The sequence below is a fragment of the Clupea harengus genome, unplaced genomic scaffold, assembly GCF_900700415.2.
Source record: "Clupea harengus unplaced genomic scaffold, Ch_v2.0.2, whole genome shotgun sequence".
Classification (NCBI taxonomy): Eukaryota; Metazoa; Chordata; class Actinopteri; order Clupeiformes; family Clupeidae; genus Clupea; species Clupea harengus.
Genome location: NW_024879934.1, coordinates 12,341 through 28,822, shown reverse-complemented (window position 1 = coordinate 28,822; position 16,482 = coordinate 12,341). Strand labels below are relative to the sequence as shown.

The window sequence follows — 16,482 nt, the reverse complement described above, 5'->3', positions numbered from 1 at the left end:
ACCTGTGTGTGTGTGTGTGTGTGTGTGTGTGTGTGTGTGTGTGTGTGTGTGTGTGTGTGTGTGTGTGTGTGTGTGTGTGTGTGTGTGTGTGTGTGTGTGTATGTGTGTGTGTGTGTGTGTGTGTGTTTGTGTGTGTGTGAGAGAATGATTCAGTTGCATTCTATCCTTTACAAAGTCTTGCCAAATAAAAACTGCTATCTGTTTAAGTCACTAATGAAACAGTAGCTTAAAGGGGTTCCCATGGTTTACTTATTGCTGTAGAACAGGAAGTGATCTTAAATTGTCAGTCTGTTCCAATTGATATATTTTGCTGCCAGCACTATGCAACAGACCCCACCCTCTGTTACAGCCATTTTAAAGGGAATATCAAGTATATCTCTTTAGGGGTTAGCTACCACCTGCCAACAGATTCATGAAAAAAGGCAGTACATTTCCTAATTAAAGGTCCACTTAAATAATTAAGTGGTGTCAAATGGTTTAAAAAAACAATACAAGTGAATTTGGATACATTTTGAATTGTAATGTGATTAGCTAAAATAACATAATGTGAAATATTAATCATGGGAATAATCAGTGATTAGCTATGAGTGTTTTTGTTGATTGAACCCCCCCCCCCCCCCCTTCTGGTATCAGTGTATTCAGCGCATGAGTTTGTGTGATTTGCCCCTGAAGGCGTAACCCAACTTCAATCAAGGTGAAAATGGGTGAGGATGACGGAGAGACTTCAAAGAATAATTGGTTTCTGCCTTAGAATTCACATATTAAACAGCCTTAACCCCCTGAGGATGCTGACTGACTGTCAATGGCTTCCTTTTTTCACTTTTCAATACTAGACATAGTTATGTTTGTTTAAAAAATACTGTAACTAAATTTTTTTGTAAAGTTTCACTACCCTGCTCAGCCCATTGTGAAAGAATGCACCTGGCTCACAAACTGGGAAGCGGACGAGCTAGAACATGCAGGGTTCCTAATGTCTGCAAACGACCTCTCCTGTTCTGAGTTTCTTTATTATGTTTCCTGAAATGTATTGGGTTTGGTTCAAAAGTACAAATTTGAAGCCGCATGTTGAGACCTTTATCACCGACATCCTCTGAATACGGTCCAAGCATTTGCCTGTTTGGATGTGCTTCCACATATTACACATTTCCACATTCTCACTAACCAGATCAAAATTGGGTCATGGCCAAACCAAGCATTATCATAAGAAAAATGAGCTTGTAAAAGAAAAGAAAATTACAAGGTGTGATTGCCTGCTATCCCTGTGGGTGTTTGGGTGTGTGGGTGGGTCATCGGCGAGATCACATACCCTATATTATCTGTCTTTTTCCGTTGGCTCACTCTGAGGAGTATTTATCAGTAATCTGTTACGTGCGTGCTTAGCTGTAATTATGACGTCTAAATGGCATATATATTAGTTTGCTCTGCCCAGATTATCCCCTAATTCTGTGTGCAAAGGGGGCTCTGACCTTGCCTCTGAGCCAGTGACTGGTGGGAGACCATTTGGTCAGAGTGCTGAATAAACACAAAGGTGGCTACACCCCCCCCCCCCCATCTCGGGGTGGTGTGTCCCCCTCACTGATCTTGTTTACATGACTGGGATAGTTTTTGTTTTAAGTGGAGGCGCTAAACACCTTTCCCCCCTGAGATAAAACATGATTAATGCCTTTGAGTGAGTGGTGCTTAGGGGTCTCAAAGTCCCTTAAGCACTTAATTAGGCAGATCTTGGACACACGTATCCACTAAGTCCCCCCCCCCTCCCCAAGGCACAAGGTGAAAACTCCAAGGTGAAAACTCCAGGAGCTTTCCAGAGGGATTGCCTTTGATGTGGCCCTCCGCCTTAAACACCATCCCTGAGGTGGCTTTTAAAGCATGGAAATTTGATGTCCTCTTTTTTCTTTTCTCCCCTGAAACTCCACACCATCAGCCAGTGACAACTGTGACCAGAACAACAGGCCAATATAAATATCCCTGGCCAGTGGGACACAGGGCTCAGAGTGGATCCACTGAGTCAGGAGGCTACTGCAAACCAAGGAGGTATCACTATGGATATGCCAACCTTGGGTCTCCTCATTCTACTCTACACTCTACACCATGTCTGTAAGTACCGAATGTTTTCAATCTTTCCTTTATTTTTCTGTTCTGTCACTTTCACTGGAGAATGTTAGCCTAAGATCCCCAAACTGTTTCAATGCAGTCCTCTGTCACTCATAGTAGTCCCTGCTTAATGAGGGGCAGGGTACTCAACCAAAGCCATGGGAGTTGAATGGAGTGCCTGAACATAATCATCAAATAATGTCAAATGAAACACTGTTGGATCTACTGTTACATAAAAAATGCACAACTGTCAATACTAGTTACCCCGAAAACAAAGTTCTGATTAGTTTTTAGTTAAGCATAAAAAAAAAACAAAGAAAAATAGCCTTAATGTCAGTGCATGTGTTTACATGTGTGTCTGTTTCGAAGTTTCAGTCATGTTGGCACACACAGATTTGATTTAAGACTAGTATCGCTGCCATGCTGTGTTCTAGAAGAGTCTAGAAGTGTCTAATTGCCTGCTGCTGTTGTTCTTTCCCCCTTCAGTAGGTGGGGTGCTGACTGAACATATGGAGCCCCGGAACCTGTTCACAGAGAGGGCCTGCTGCAGGCGCCAGAGCCACCTTGTTTACATCGGCCGAGGTAAGAGGCTGAGCCAAGTCTGTGGCGCCCCCCACTTGTCCAATCAAGAAATTGACCATCAGGACGTCTGCCTTAGAAATCCTCAGATTCTCCCTACATGAAACTAATCTGTCATATGTTCTAACAGGCGATCTTCAAATGAACATTATTTTATTTAGTTTAATATGTTCAGTAGAAAGTGTTAAATGTAAAATATTTCAAATATTGAAGAGATAACGTTTGTATAAAATGTCTTTGTTCTGCTTTTCACAGATATTTCAGGAACGCCAGTTAATGTGGACGTGGGAAAATGCAAAAGTCACTGTGGGGGGCCCATCAAAACCTCATCGTCACATGCCACAGCCATGCATGTAAATCCCAGGCATTCCTCAATGCTGGATTACCTCAGGAACAAAAAGGTAAGAGCGCTCTGGAGCAGCTCTAGCAATAATGTGAACTGCCACAAGAGGCCGCTGTTGTACATAGTTCAGCGGTCAAGGTTTGAATTCTTCCATTTATTTAGTCAATACAGGAGAGCTTTGTGGCTGTTGGATATACCTTATCAAAATACAGGCATAATAATATATCATCATAGTTTAACCTCTGAATTCATTGTTGACTATGTAGGTCGAATAAAAATGACCTCACTCTTTGTGCTTGTTCAGCTTTATCAGGTTAAATCAAGCGACACTGCGTTTCCGCACACCCCAGACAGCTCTAACAAAGATCCCTCGTGCAGAGCGGATTTAACGTGTGAACCGACCAGCCTGAGAGTGGACAAGGTGATGCTTTTTGATGGCCTACGAGAGGTGGAAATTATCGAGGACTGCCACTGTGAGGTCAAAGTGTCTCAATGTATGCGGGTTCCTGCACTCAAGATCTTCAACTTTGAAACACCCTACGAGACTGTCATTGATGTGGGGAAGTGCGCAGGCTCCAAGGCTGATCAAGGTGTGCTCTCCGAAACCAATGATAGCTTTACTAAAACAAAAACACATAAACAAAAAACCTGAATATGATTTTTTTTCCAGGACCCTAGTTCTGACATGTCAAATAATAAGCATGATAAGAGAAGTTCCATAACAGAAACTGATCGGGGTGTGATATAGGCCTATGTTAACTTGAACTGTGCTTGCTTGCCCTGCTATTGTTAATGTAGGGCAGATATTTTGTGACATTAATATGAACTCTTATAATTTCCCACAGAGGGGTTCTCCTGTGTCCCCACTAAGTTTGACGCGTCACTGGTGGAGACTCCAAACAAAGTTGAGCTTGTGCAGACGGTGGAGACCTGTGAAATGAAGGAAGGCTGCTACAGAATCCCATACATAGAGTACCATTATGAACTGACCTATGACCCCAATGGGGTTAAAAGTGAGAAACTCAAGGTAAGCAGTGTTGACATTTCCATTGAACTGCTCAGACCTGCCTTCTTTAATGAAGGATCAAATTGAGATTGAGACAGAGGCTGAAATTCAAGTATTGTTGGTGATCAAAAATCCCTGAAATCACTATCCGTGCTCTAAATTCACACATGTTTAGCATATTCACACATGCTCGGGTTTCAGGAAATGGAAGTTTGCCATTGGAGTGAGGTGACAGACAAAGCTAATAAGTCATCTACATTTGTCAGTCTCCTCACTTGGGCCAAGGATAATCCATTTCCTCTAAATTCAATCCACTCTGTGGGGGTTGCAGAGTGATTGGGGTTCTTCATGTATCCAGATTTGTCATTGCAAAACATCTACAAGCTTGACTTTTACATAACTGCAACAAGATAAATATCCCTGTGTTATGGGGACCCTATACTGGACTCCTAATGCAGGAAATTATAATTATAGTAGTTAAGTATAGTAGACAAGGAGTGAAATGTGTCATTTGTGGAAGTCCAAAGGAGGAAATTCTGAAACAGTCCGTATATCTGTTTTACATTCAAATGCATTTGCATCTTTTGTTGTAAATATACTTTAGACTTACCACAACAATGATATACTCTGGGCATACTGCTTCTCTCTTCTCTCAGGCATTTGTTCCGTTGTTTACATTTAGGCCCTGCAAATGTAAACTAATTCTTAGTGATCACTTCAAATATAGAAGGAAAATGCACAGTAATATTGTGATAAAATATATCTCTCAAATAAATTCATACTGTAATTGTAGATCTAGAAGTAAATACATGTTGTCAACTAAAAACTACATACTTAGTGTACTTTTTAACTAGCTGGGTAAATATGTAATTGTGCTGTTATTATAGTCCCTATCTATCTATCTATATATCTATCTATCCATCTATCTATCTATTTATTTATCTAAAGAGTACTTTCATTTTTTAAAGAAATTGTGCCACTGCCTTAGCAACACTGCCATGACATAACTCTTCTCAGATAAACTCCAGATTGTTTTGTTTGTCACTGTCTAACACCCCTCTCCCAAAATGTGTGAGGAAGAGTGTCCAAATGGTGCCTGCAGGTGTCAAATCAAAGTACTCAACATGCTAAATGTCCCCCACCCCCACCCCACACCCCTCTCAGAGGTGCAGTGGGGAGGTGGGGGTGTTTGCAAATGACAGAGAGCTGATGGCCATTTCTCTTGTCTTGCTAATGATCCACAGGAAATTGATGTAGGCAGGTGTTTGGGAAGCTGCGCCACAGGAAACCGATGCCTTCTCAGGTAAGCTCAAACACAGCTGGGACAACTGCACACTCCTCCTCCTCCTCCTCTATTCACCCCTCACCACTCCAAAACTGTTTGCTTTGACACATCAGAAGATCAGCCAGCATCACAGGAGCTGAGGAAACACTCTGATTTCATTTCCAATTAGCACTACTTAACAAATCTTAACAAATGTCCATTCATTTAATTTTGATCCAGACAAAGCATTTGTGCTAAGTATACATTTAACTCTAAACTGATTATATGCTCAATTATTGAACCTTAAGTCTAGGAACAATAGCATGTGAAAAGCAGGGAGCTGAAGAGGTTATAAATACTGTGGTCTGTCTAAATTCCTAACAAAACATCTGATATCAAATGGCTGTAAACTTCCATGCCACTGTAAATGAAGACCATGGGTGTTGCATGCTATTTTAGATCTCAAGTGTTGCATGCCATTTACTATAAATAACAAACGCACAAAACATAACACAGTGGAAGAGAAACCAGCAGAACCTTTGTAGTAATTGTTAGTTGATACTAGCATAGCAACCTATTTGCCTAACTTTATTTTGTCTGTATTGCAGGAGTGCTGCTAATCCAGAGGACTGTCTGCTGTGGGCGGAAGGTCCAGGAAATGCATGTGTCCCACAAGGTTATGAGAGCAACACGTTCCTAAACCAGCATGGACAACTGCGCACCGTCCTCTCCATTACATCTTGCTTATGCCAATGCTGAACATGGCTTTCTTCTCTGGACTAAATCATACACACACACAGACATACACATTCAGACACACATACAGAACTTTGCTATGAACACTGTTCTAGTTTGTTCACTGTTCTAGCTTAGACTGTTTAATCCCAGCTAAACTCTCTTCTCTTATCTGCTGATTCCAGAGCCACTCTTGTCTTGATCCTAGCCTCAGTAACTGCAGCGAAACAACTCATTATCCCCTGGTCAGAGTTAAAGAGCCTTATGCACTACACAGCATTTACCTGAAAAAGAAATACCCTTTTCAATTCATAACTGTTATAAAATATGTTTGTGCTGCTGAAGCATTGCATACATCCTTGTAATATATGTAAAATATGTATTAATTAATCTTGTAAATAAAATTTATGTGAGCATTCCTGTCCTGTGACTTGGGTAATTAGCAGCTTATATTGCGTTGGCATGTCTTCGTGATATTCTGAAATACGAAAATCAACAAATACATGGACAAATTCCTTTCCCCGAAATTGTATTATACAAAATTGCTGGATTTGTACCTCTGGTTGTATTTTACATTTATCTGAATTTGCAACCAACATCTTATGCATTCCACACAATCTAATATCCTGTTCAAGGATTTGGTAAATTGAATGCTTAAAACACCAATAGGAGAAGATGTGGAAGCTTGCAGCAACGTATTTGTTCATGACCACCATAAGTATCAATAGTCGCTTCTCATAGTTTAATTTTCTTTGCGGAACTGCGGCTAGTAGCAACTTTGGATTTGGAATGGATTGGTTTAATGACTGCTTTCAAGTATCTTCACAAGTGGTTGCAGACACGTGTTTGTAATTGCTGAAAATAAACCTCTGCTTTTCATGTGTTCACCGGGCCCGCCTCTGGCAACATCCTTTGATTTCGTTTACTTGCAATGACTTGTTGCATATGCCAGACAAGCGAAAGAAACAGATCTACTTGCCAACGGCATTTGCTTTCTTTGAAAGTCTTCGTTTCTGATATGGTGCAATAGCCCTGGCAATACAAACAGCCACCCAGGGTGAACACACGACATCGTAGCTGTAACTAACGAAACCGTGCTCACCGTATCACTTACATGAAAGTTGAGAGTATAAATATGTATGTGTGGTTTGGTACTAAACATAATTGCCAGATGTCGTCGCTGAAGTTGCGTTGTAATTTTAAATATCTTTTGACGTCTTTAATAAATTACTTATTTGTAAGGGTTTTGTAAATTAGGCTACATATTATTTAGGCTGAGGGAAAAACAAAGGAGACCACTATGCGCAGTGGTGGGAGACAAAAATACTCCATCTCGCACAGTACACAATTGTTTTCCTGGTGTCAATTGGAATCGATTATGCGGATCAATTAGGATGCATACAGCTGATAGAGGCTATTGTTGGATACCTTCCTTAAATGCCTCCAAGAGGAAAACAAACGTTAACACCAGCAGCATACATGTCGATGTGTGCAGGCCTACTTGGTGGCTTTATCTTCTGGGGTTGTTTTCGTCAAATATCCAATAACCTCCTCAGTCAAAACACAACATGATCCCTTAAATGAATGCGGTCATTTACATTTTTGTGGATACAATCGATGTTGGAAACCTGGAAATACTTTCCATACTCCCACCCCCAGGCGTGAGCAAATTAACTAGGTGCAACAAAACGTGCGGTGTTGTTTGTCAAAGTAATGGTTGTTCCTGTAGAACACTATGCCCATTTGTCTAAATTAATGGATACATTTTTGGGACGTTAACCTCCCGTGGTGGGTAAACTTCCTCACAGTTTTCAGTTTACATACGGTGCCCAATGCAAGGAAGAAACACCGTGTCTGCGTTCAAGAAATTATCAAAAAAAATATAAAAATAATTTAGCCTGAAATGACACATTACTGGGAAAGATTTTTTCCAATATAGACATATGAAAGAGAAGGTAATTTCCTCCTCAGTTTCTGTATTGGCTGGCTGACGCGACTCACCCGAGTAACAGGTTCACACCTTGTTAACACCGCCATTAGTTTGTCTTTACATTCGCTGATTGTTGATTTACATTTGCGACTAAATGGCATCTTTTATTGCTGTTGTCCGAGGACTTACACACAGCCTCGTCATTTCACATAAAACGGAGCTCTGCATCCTCTCAGTCAGTCGAGATTCAAGGTTTGACCAGTCCAGAGTACTGCTTACAGCAGACAAGTGGACAACCCAGCCACACATTTCAGAATGTTTCCTGTTGTGCTCGTCGTCATCTCCCTGGTGAGAGTTCTCATCGCCAGGCCCTCCATGGACTACTTGGAAAATCATTTTAACTTAGCCAATGAGCCTAAAGAGGTCCGTTCTAAGGCTATCAAGCGACTTCTGGAAGTGTTTGGGATGGAAGATCCACCTTTAACTCGAGGTCACAAACAGCCGCCTCAGTACATGCTGGACCTGTACAACACAGTGGCGGATGTGGATGGGGTTACCAAGGACCCATATCTTCTTGAGGGAAACACAGTTCGTAGTTTCTTCGACAAACGTAAGGCAATATATTTGTTTCTCCAAAGTTTGATGTTACGTTGACAGACTGTATCTTTGACCCAGTATAATGTTGTATTCGCCTAACCAAACCGTTATTTCTCTCTACAGTACACAGTGAAGAAGTTGAATACATGTTCAATTTGTCAACGGTTGCAAAGAGCGAAAGAGTCCTCACTGCAGAACTTCACCTTTTCAAACTGAGACCCCAAGCATCAGTGGCTTTTAACAGGCATCATTACTGCCAGGTAAATATCTTGCTACGTGTCAACCTGTTGCATGGAATGAAAAGATATGTAGGCCTATGTGGCAACAACCTAAACCCTAAATGAATGCCCCTTTTAACACCAACAGGTCAGTGTCTACCAGATTCTGGATGGTGGGGAAATGAATGTTTCTCAGGGAAAGAAACTGCTGTCGTCAAGACTGGTTCCTATCCACTCCAATGGATGGGAAGTGTTTACCATCACCCAAGCAGTGAGTGCACTTTTTACATAAAATCTGTGGTAATGGTGTATGTGTGGGGTATACTCTACTCTGCCATAATGATTGAGTGAGTTGTCCAAGTACACCCGTACCCCTACGCAGCACATTTTTGAAGTATTTGAGGGCATGCATATTCATATGAACTTTTATCGAACTGTGTACAACAGTCAGATTGAGGTGGTTAAATGTCAGTCATCTTCTCCTCCACAGGTCCGCTCCTGGATGTCAGATAAGAGCAGCAACTTGGGGCTCCTTGTGACTGTGAAGACGCTGGCAGGCAGCCAGATGGATGACAAAGTGCTGCGGTTTGCCTCCGGACGCGACCACCACCACAGCAAGCAGCCCATGCTAGTCCTGTTCACCGATGATGGACGCCGCACAGCCAGTCCTGAGATCAACATAAAGGGTATGTCAGGCTTTTTTGTGTGTGTGGTTGCCTTACTATATATAAAAATAGAGGGATAATTGCTATGTTACGAGGTGGGTAGAGAGGATGTAGAAATAATGCCAGTCCGAAAGACAGAGCGTTGTCTTGTATCTTTGTGTACAGAAACAGACAAGGAAGATGGAAGATAAGTTCTCTTGTTTCTTGTGAAACCAGGACAGTTTGGACAAATGTGTGTTATCAGCTATATATGCACTGTAAAACATCAGTTCTGACTGTATGCTTTTTGTTCGTCTTCAGACGGTGAAGCCTCATTACCCTTCACCCTACCCATGCTGCCCATGGCTGGGGCAGGCCGGCGCAGCCCCCGCTCTCTGGACTACGATGAGAATGGGGAGAAGACGGCCTGCCAACGGCAGCCGCTCTACGTGGACTTCGAGGAGATCGGCTGGTCTGGCTGGATCGTGTCGCCCCGCGGCTACAATGCCTACCACTGCAAGGGCTCCTGCCCCTTCCCTCTGGGCCAGAACATGCGCCCCACCAACCACGCCACTGTCCAGTCCATCATCAACGCCCTCAAACTCACCAAGGGCATCGATACGCCCTGCTGCGTGCCCGACAAGCTCTACTCCATCAACCTGCTCTACTTCGACGACGACGAGAACGTTGTGCTGAAGCAGTACGACGACATGGTGGCCGGGAGCTGTGGCTGCCACTGACACCCTCTCACCTCTGTTGCCTGAAACACCCTCTGTGAACTCTCTCCCTCTGCTGCCTAACCCACCACACCACTGATGTGATACTGAAGGATACTACATCATCCCTCACATGGTCCATTTTAAAAGAATCCATGCACCAATATTCTGCAGCAGCCGCTGGGTTCTACTCCAAGCAAGTAGCACTATGAGATCGTGAAGGTGTGTTCCATTATGGGATTGTGCAGAAAAGAGTCCTAGTATTTCTCTGTTGTGGTCACTAGTTGATGTGTTTTTACGGTGCTGCTTAGAGAACTACCATAACCGATGAGTTTACAAGACCAATGCTTCCTCATGGCATTGTAATATATGTACATAGATATAAATTTCTAATATATGGCAGGGTATGCGTCAACCTGTAAAGGATGTAATTTTGTACATAGCATGTTGTGAACTATTATAAAGCTTTAATAAACTGTAAAATGACAAGGAGTGTGTGTAAGATTTGTGTATCACACATACAAAAAGCAAAATACTGTACATCAGCACCTTTTGACAGTTGCAACATATTTACACTGCTTGTACCCTAAATCCAATTTGATTTTTTTTATAGTGTGCTCAGCCTATTAACATTTGTGGCATAATGACCAAAATAAGTACAATTACAAAACCTTGCAGCAGTTGTCACAACCACCTTAAAATAGCAGACTAAACACACAAGCATGAACACTTTTTGGTGATATGAAAATAAATAAAATGCTTCACCAACAATCTATGGACTGTAGTCTGTAATTAACTAAAAACGTATGATTAAATTCTTATGACAAAACATAACACACTTCAGAAAACAAAATGGTCGCTACAGGACTGAACTTAAGATGAAGTCCTTCATGCATACTTTGATAAGAAACGTCTGTATCCTCACACAGAAGTTTCTCTGCTGTGAACTTGCACCGTGTCTCGGTTCACAGACAGGTGAGACATCCCAGCTCCCTCGGCATCTGAGTGGCCAGCATCAGTGCTGTCATGGCTCTGCAGCTCCTGGCGTGACAGATGCTCCACAATGCCCACACCCAGGGAATCACCCAACACATTGGTCATGGTCCTCAGGCGGTCGCTAGTCACAAACATGATGCAGATGTCAGGAAAAAGTAAATTATGTGTTGTACATATTCACATACACAGAGATAAACTGACAGAGAGAGAGAGAGAGAGAGAGAGAGAAAGAGAGAGAGAGTAAACTATTTTATCATTTATCATTTCCATTCTAGTTCACTCTACACATGTACCTATCCAAACACACAGCGACTGACTGGCTGAGATAGAGAGAGAGAGATACATAGAAAGGAAGAAAGAATGAGAAAAAGAGACAGAAATTATCTTTTTCATTCCAGATCACTCTACACACATTCGTAACTCAGAGGAAATGACAGCAGACGTACAGCAGCCAATCAACGGCAATGATCAGTGAGATGTGTTCAGTGGGCAGCCCGACTGACGTCAACACTATCATCATGGTTACGAGGCCAGCCTGGGGTATACCTGCTGCACCGATGCTGGCTGCTGTTGCGGTGATGCTGTGGAAGAGAAAAATTACCAAATAAATAATAGATTAAAAGGTAACATGCATTAAAAGAAAAGGTAAAGTGCATTAGAAAAATACAATATTTAAAAGCATACACAAATAAATACAATTATTTAAAAAATAAATATATGGAGTGCATTTGATCTGTTAGCAGAATTCATCTGAGAACAGTTGGGTCTTCAGTCTAGATTTGAAACTTTATTTATTTGATGTCATCCAGAAGTTGGTTCCAGAATTGAGCAGCATAACAGCTAAAAGCTGCTTCACCATGTTTAGTTCTGACAGTAGGTATTACCTACAGATTTTACTCCAGTTATCTGAGAGGTCAAACAGGTGTGTACTGCTGAACCATATCTGAGAGGTAATTTGGTCCTGTCCCATGAAGAGACAAGCAAGCAGCAGTCATATGAACCAATCTCCACTAAATAACATTTTATTATGTACAACAGTCTATTACAGAGTCTGTGCAAGCCTTATTTTTTGGGAAAAGCTGAGTTTCTGTTCACGTGATACATTCAGTGTTCACCTGATGGTGATGACCTTCGCAAAAGTGAGCTCCATGTCAGCAATCTGAGCAATGAAGATGGCTGCCACTGCCTCGTAGAGAGCTGTTCCATCCATGTTCACAGTGGCCCCCACTGGAAGCATGAAGCGGGTCACTCGCTTGTCCACCCCATTGTTTTCCTCCAGGCAGTGAAAGGTGACGGGCAGAGAGGCAGAACTACATGGAATATTAAAGATCACCTACAGTGAGGTACATGCCACAATGCCACTGCAAATATCACCAGAAGTGGAACATTTACAAACACACACACACACACACACACATACACATACACAGAGAAGGAATAGGAACACATTTGTCTTAATATTTAGCTTGAAAAGGCCAAGAGGTACAGGAAACCCTACAATAAACAATCAACATGAAACACACTGGACATATTGAGCACAGCCATGGACTGAGGGCTCATCCCTGGTGCCCCCTGGTGGAAAACTAAGGTAGTATCATACAGTATGATTTTGCTTAATTTTCCATAATGTTTAAAACTTTTTAATTCTTAAAATGAAAGAATCAGGGCTAAGAATCAGTGTTTTTGTCTTACAAACACTTTCATTTTCTCAGTTTTCCCAGGAAAAGCTTACTCAGTGCTCCTCTCTCACCTGGATGACGTGCCCAGGGCAGTGACCAGCGCCTGCAGCAGGCCTGCCATGAACAGGTAAGGGTTCTTCCAGGTGACCAGGAAGTAGAGCAGAGGCAGCGCTAGCAGGCTGTGGATCAGAAGGCCGAGGATCACACAGAGCGTGAACCACAGCAGACGACTACCCATCAGCCCCAGGTCCTCCATCTCACAGATCTTCCCAGCTATCAGGAACAAAATTCCCACAGGAGTATACCTGTGAAGAGCATTCAGATTCACAGTGCTTATCTCGCCTGGTGGTTATTTATAATGTGTAACAGAAGTGTAAAACGCAGAATAGAAGCTACCATTGAGACAGTTTTATCTAGCTGCAAAATTATACTTTCGGGAAATGCACCCCGGGTCCTTGACCGGATCACTGTACAGTATTTATCTTGTTATTATTCACTATACTTAATGTCACAGTTGTCCTCACCAGATGACAATGCCCACCAGTCTCATGATGGCTTCGTTCAGGCAGTCGAAGAAGTTGCGCAGCGGCCGTCCCTGCTCCCTCATCCTGCCCAGCACGAAGCCGAAGGCTGTGGAGAACACCACCAGGCCCAGAGCATTGACCCCACTGCTGGAGCTCGGTGTGGGCACCAACGTGCCATTGCGGCTCTCATAACTAGTTTTGTACTGAAAAAAAACACAAAAATGTCCTAAGAGGTATGTTTGAGCAGCTGGTCTCCTCTTTACAATAGGCTAGATGTGAAGAAAGAAAAAAAAATTAGCTGAGCTGGTTCTTGTTACCTGTTTGAAGCAAGCCTCCACAATATTGGATGGGAACATGTTTCTAGGAGACAAAGTTTCAAAGTGCTTCATCAGAGACCGTCTAGATTCAGTACCTGAAGGATATGTTTATATAATTCACTTTGTTGACCATCAACACAGACAGAACAGTCCAGTCCTGTAATGGAAGGGTTTGCAGACCTGATGAGATCCAGAAATGCATCTGTGGTCGGCAGGGACTCATTAAAACCACCACCAGAAAGCACCTGACTTGTCCTGCCTCTTTTCCCTGGCTGGAGAGCTATCACCAAAGTGATGCCAGTGAAGACAGCTATGATGGTGGTCAGCATGTAGTATATGAGGGCCTGCACTCCCATCCTTCCTACATTATTATCCAGTGAGGAGATTCCTATATGAAAAAAAATCAGATGAGTGGAAATATACCAGATTAATATACTGTATACAGTTATCTCTACCAGCAATTAGTAGCCAAAGGTGCTCATAATAGGTCTATCAGTTCCCTGGGACCACACACACTGATAAAATATATACCATATCTGCACTGTATGTCACTCTCCCTTAAATGCATCTGCTAAATGGAGAAAAGTATAGTTTTATAAGACGTTGTGTGTGCTACAGCCTAGACCTATAGTCCAGAACTTTATAGCACCGTCCTCACCTGTGATGAGACTTGATACTATCAGAGGCAACACCAGCATCTGTAACATTCTCATGAGCATCTCTCCAGGGAAGGAGAGACTCTGAACATGTCTTGGACATATAGACCAGGAACGCAATGCGGAGCCCAGTATAACTCCTGCACAAGGACAATAACAGCATTTAAAGCTGAAGCAAAGAGCAATATATGAGAGCAAGATTGAAGTTAGACATAGGGGGCTTAGAACAAAAGTGAAGTTACTCACCTGCAAAGACTGCAGCTACTGCGAGAATAACAAATGCATTTTGTCGTAGAAAGTTTTGTTTGGAGACAAAGGAAGTTTGCCTTCTGGTTTGAAATCCTGCCTTGTGTGACCCATTGTGGTGAAGGGACTTCTCCGTACCCATATTCTGACTAAAACAAATGGTCTGGAGATCAGTCAACCAATGAGACTCTGGAATCCATAGAATAATTTACGCACAGTTTGGATATTTTTAAGTGTGCAATACCTAGATTTCATTTGGTCCCAAATGGAAATACATTCAGACCAACAAGAGTAATGTAAATATCATATTTCAAAAGTGTTGATACTTTGCTTCAGGTTTATATGCATTTATTTTTTGTTTTTCGTAATGATATCAAATACAATTAAGAGCCTGAAAGAGATAAAAATGCACAGAACAAAAGTACTTCAAAAACTAGGTAATTACTAATAATGTAATTATTTTTTCCATTTTCCAATCAACATTTCTATGCACTTAAATATGCAAACAAATAGTTATTGAAATGAATGCCTATTACTGTCAAATTAATGTTTTGATTCTAATCCAATTGCAAACACACACTTACTATTACCCATGATTGCTAACATGACAATAACTGTGAGATAATTGACGTTATTTCAAAATGAAGACTCCATATAACACAAACAGATAATTTTAAGCATTCATTAGTTAGGCTACCTTGGCTGATGAGACAATGTTTACACTTCTCAGAGTAAATCCTGCTAGTCTGGAGTGTTGGGTCAAGTCAACTGCATGCATTAAATGCATGTGGAGAAAATAAGGACACATGTCAACATCTTGTGTACTCTGTTTCGGGCGTGGATCTATCACAGTGTGGCACCCCACAGATTAGGAGCAAAAAGTAACGGCAGTTTTCCTCAAAGTGTTGAAACTGACATTTGTGTGTTAAGCCTCACATAGTCTATCAAATAGTACACATTTTAAAAACAAACAAATACAAAACAACCATAATAAAATCGGCTAAGAGCTGTTGTCACTACACAGTCAAGTTACCCAATGAGTCTAAGTGTTATGACTTTTGTAAAAATGTTACTGTATCTTGTCATTGGCTGTTAGGATTCCTTATCATTGCTTCCCACCAATGTCTCAAACATGGGAAATACAAGACAAAAGATAAACCCTGTCTGTATTCAGTGTGTGTGTGCGTGAATAACAAAGTGGTATCATTTCCAGGTTGTGCCTCAGATGACATTCAAAATATACAGTGCGTACTGAGACATTAATATGTTTTCATAGTATTAATATAGTCCTTTTATTTGGCAGCATATACTGTACAGCCTGGTGTTTCCTCCAGTAAATTAATCAGCCATGTAAGTTGTGAAATTGTGAAACACCACCTTTGAATATTGAATAACAACTAGTTGATCCCTGATGAAGTGAAAAGACAAAATTTCCCTAAACACAAGTTTACTACCAATTCCCTGAAAATATCTGTTTTATATATGGATTTTGTCTGTATTGATACCGTATACAGGACACAGCGCTTTTAAGCGTCTTATTCAAAGATCTAATACAACTGATATCAAGACAGAGCTGCAACAGGTCAACTGCAAATATGTTAAATGAACAATTAAAACAAGTTTCTGATGGTGCATAGAAGAGAGTGAGACCCAAGGCACACTGATTCACAAAGCAGTGGGGATCCAGGGGAAATTCCCACATCAATAAAGACAGGGACTCAGTTACTGTTTGTAAAATAACTGATTCTCATCATATTATTATGTAACCTGTGTCTATTAGGCAGCCTCATGTGCTGTATTAAATGTGCAATGAAGATGACAGAATTTACATTGTTACACAGACCGCACTGAGAGGGAGCAAGATTTGGAAATGTATGACAAACTCCTGTCATAGTCCCCAAAGAAGTGACAAGAGACACAGATGTCCCATGCCCTTAA

The 16,482-nt window shown here is 41.6% G+C and overlaps 3 protein-coding genes across 3 annotated transcripts; 2 read left to right on the top strand and 1 right to left on the bottom strand.

The window, feature by feature from the left end:
- Positions 1 to 808: 808 nt before the first annotated feature.
- Positions 809 to 6,437, top strand: pnhd (pinhead). The gene is made up of 7 exons (XM_042705576.1): positions 809 to 2,097; positions 2,581 to 2,676; positions 2,929 to 3,074; positions 3,321 to 3,606; positions 3,862 to 4,043; positions 5,267 to 5,325; positions 5,895 to 6,437. The coding sequence occupies exons 1-7, from the start codon at positions 2,043 to 2,045 to the stop codon at positions 6,043 to 6,045; spliced, it is 975 nt and encodes a 324-aa protein (XP_042561510.1). The 5' UTR covers positions 809 to 2,042; the 3' UTR covers positions 6,046 to 6,437.
- Positions 6,438 to 7,764: 1,327 nt separating this feature from the next.
- Positions 7,765 to 10,474, top strand: LOC122130805 (anti-dorsalizing morphogenic protein). Its single transcript, XM_042705571.1, has 5 exons — positions 7,765 to 8,561; positions 8,672 to 8,808; positions 8,915 to 9,037; positions 9,257 to 9,452; positions 9,732 to 10,474. The coding sequence occupies exons 1-5, from the start codon at positions 8,267 to 8,269 to the stop codon at positions 10,148 to 10,150; spliced, it is 1,170 nt and encodes a 389-aa protein (XP_042561505.1). The 5' UTR covers positions 7,765 to 8,266; the 3' UTR covers positions 10,151 to 10,474.
- A 99-nt stretch (positions 10,475 to 10,573) lies between these two features.
- On the bottom strand, positions 10,574 to 16,276 carry LOC122130803 (excitatory amino acid transporter 1-like). Its single transcript, XM_042705569.1, has 10 exons — positions 15,242 to 16,276; positions 14,545 to 14,707; positions 14,301 to 14,438; positions 13,823 to 14,030; positions 13,643 to 13,685; positions 13,326 to 13,528; positions 12,873 to 13,106; positions 12,238 to 12,432; positions 11,569 to 11,703; positions 10,574 to 11,243 (listed from the first exon to the last, which is right to left on the bottom strand). The coding sequence occupies exons 1-10, from the start codon at positions 15,350 to 15,352 to the stop codon at positions 11,048 to 11,050; spliced, it is 1,626 nt and encodes a 541-aa protein (XP_042561503.1). The 5' UTR covers positions 15,353 to 16,276; the 3' UTR covers positions 10,574 to 11,047.
- Between the last annotated feature and the right edge of the window lie 206 nt (positions 16,277 to 16,482).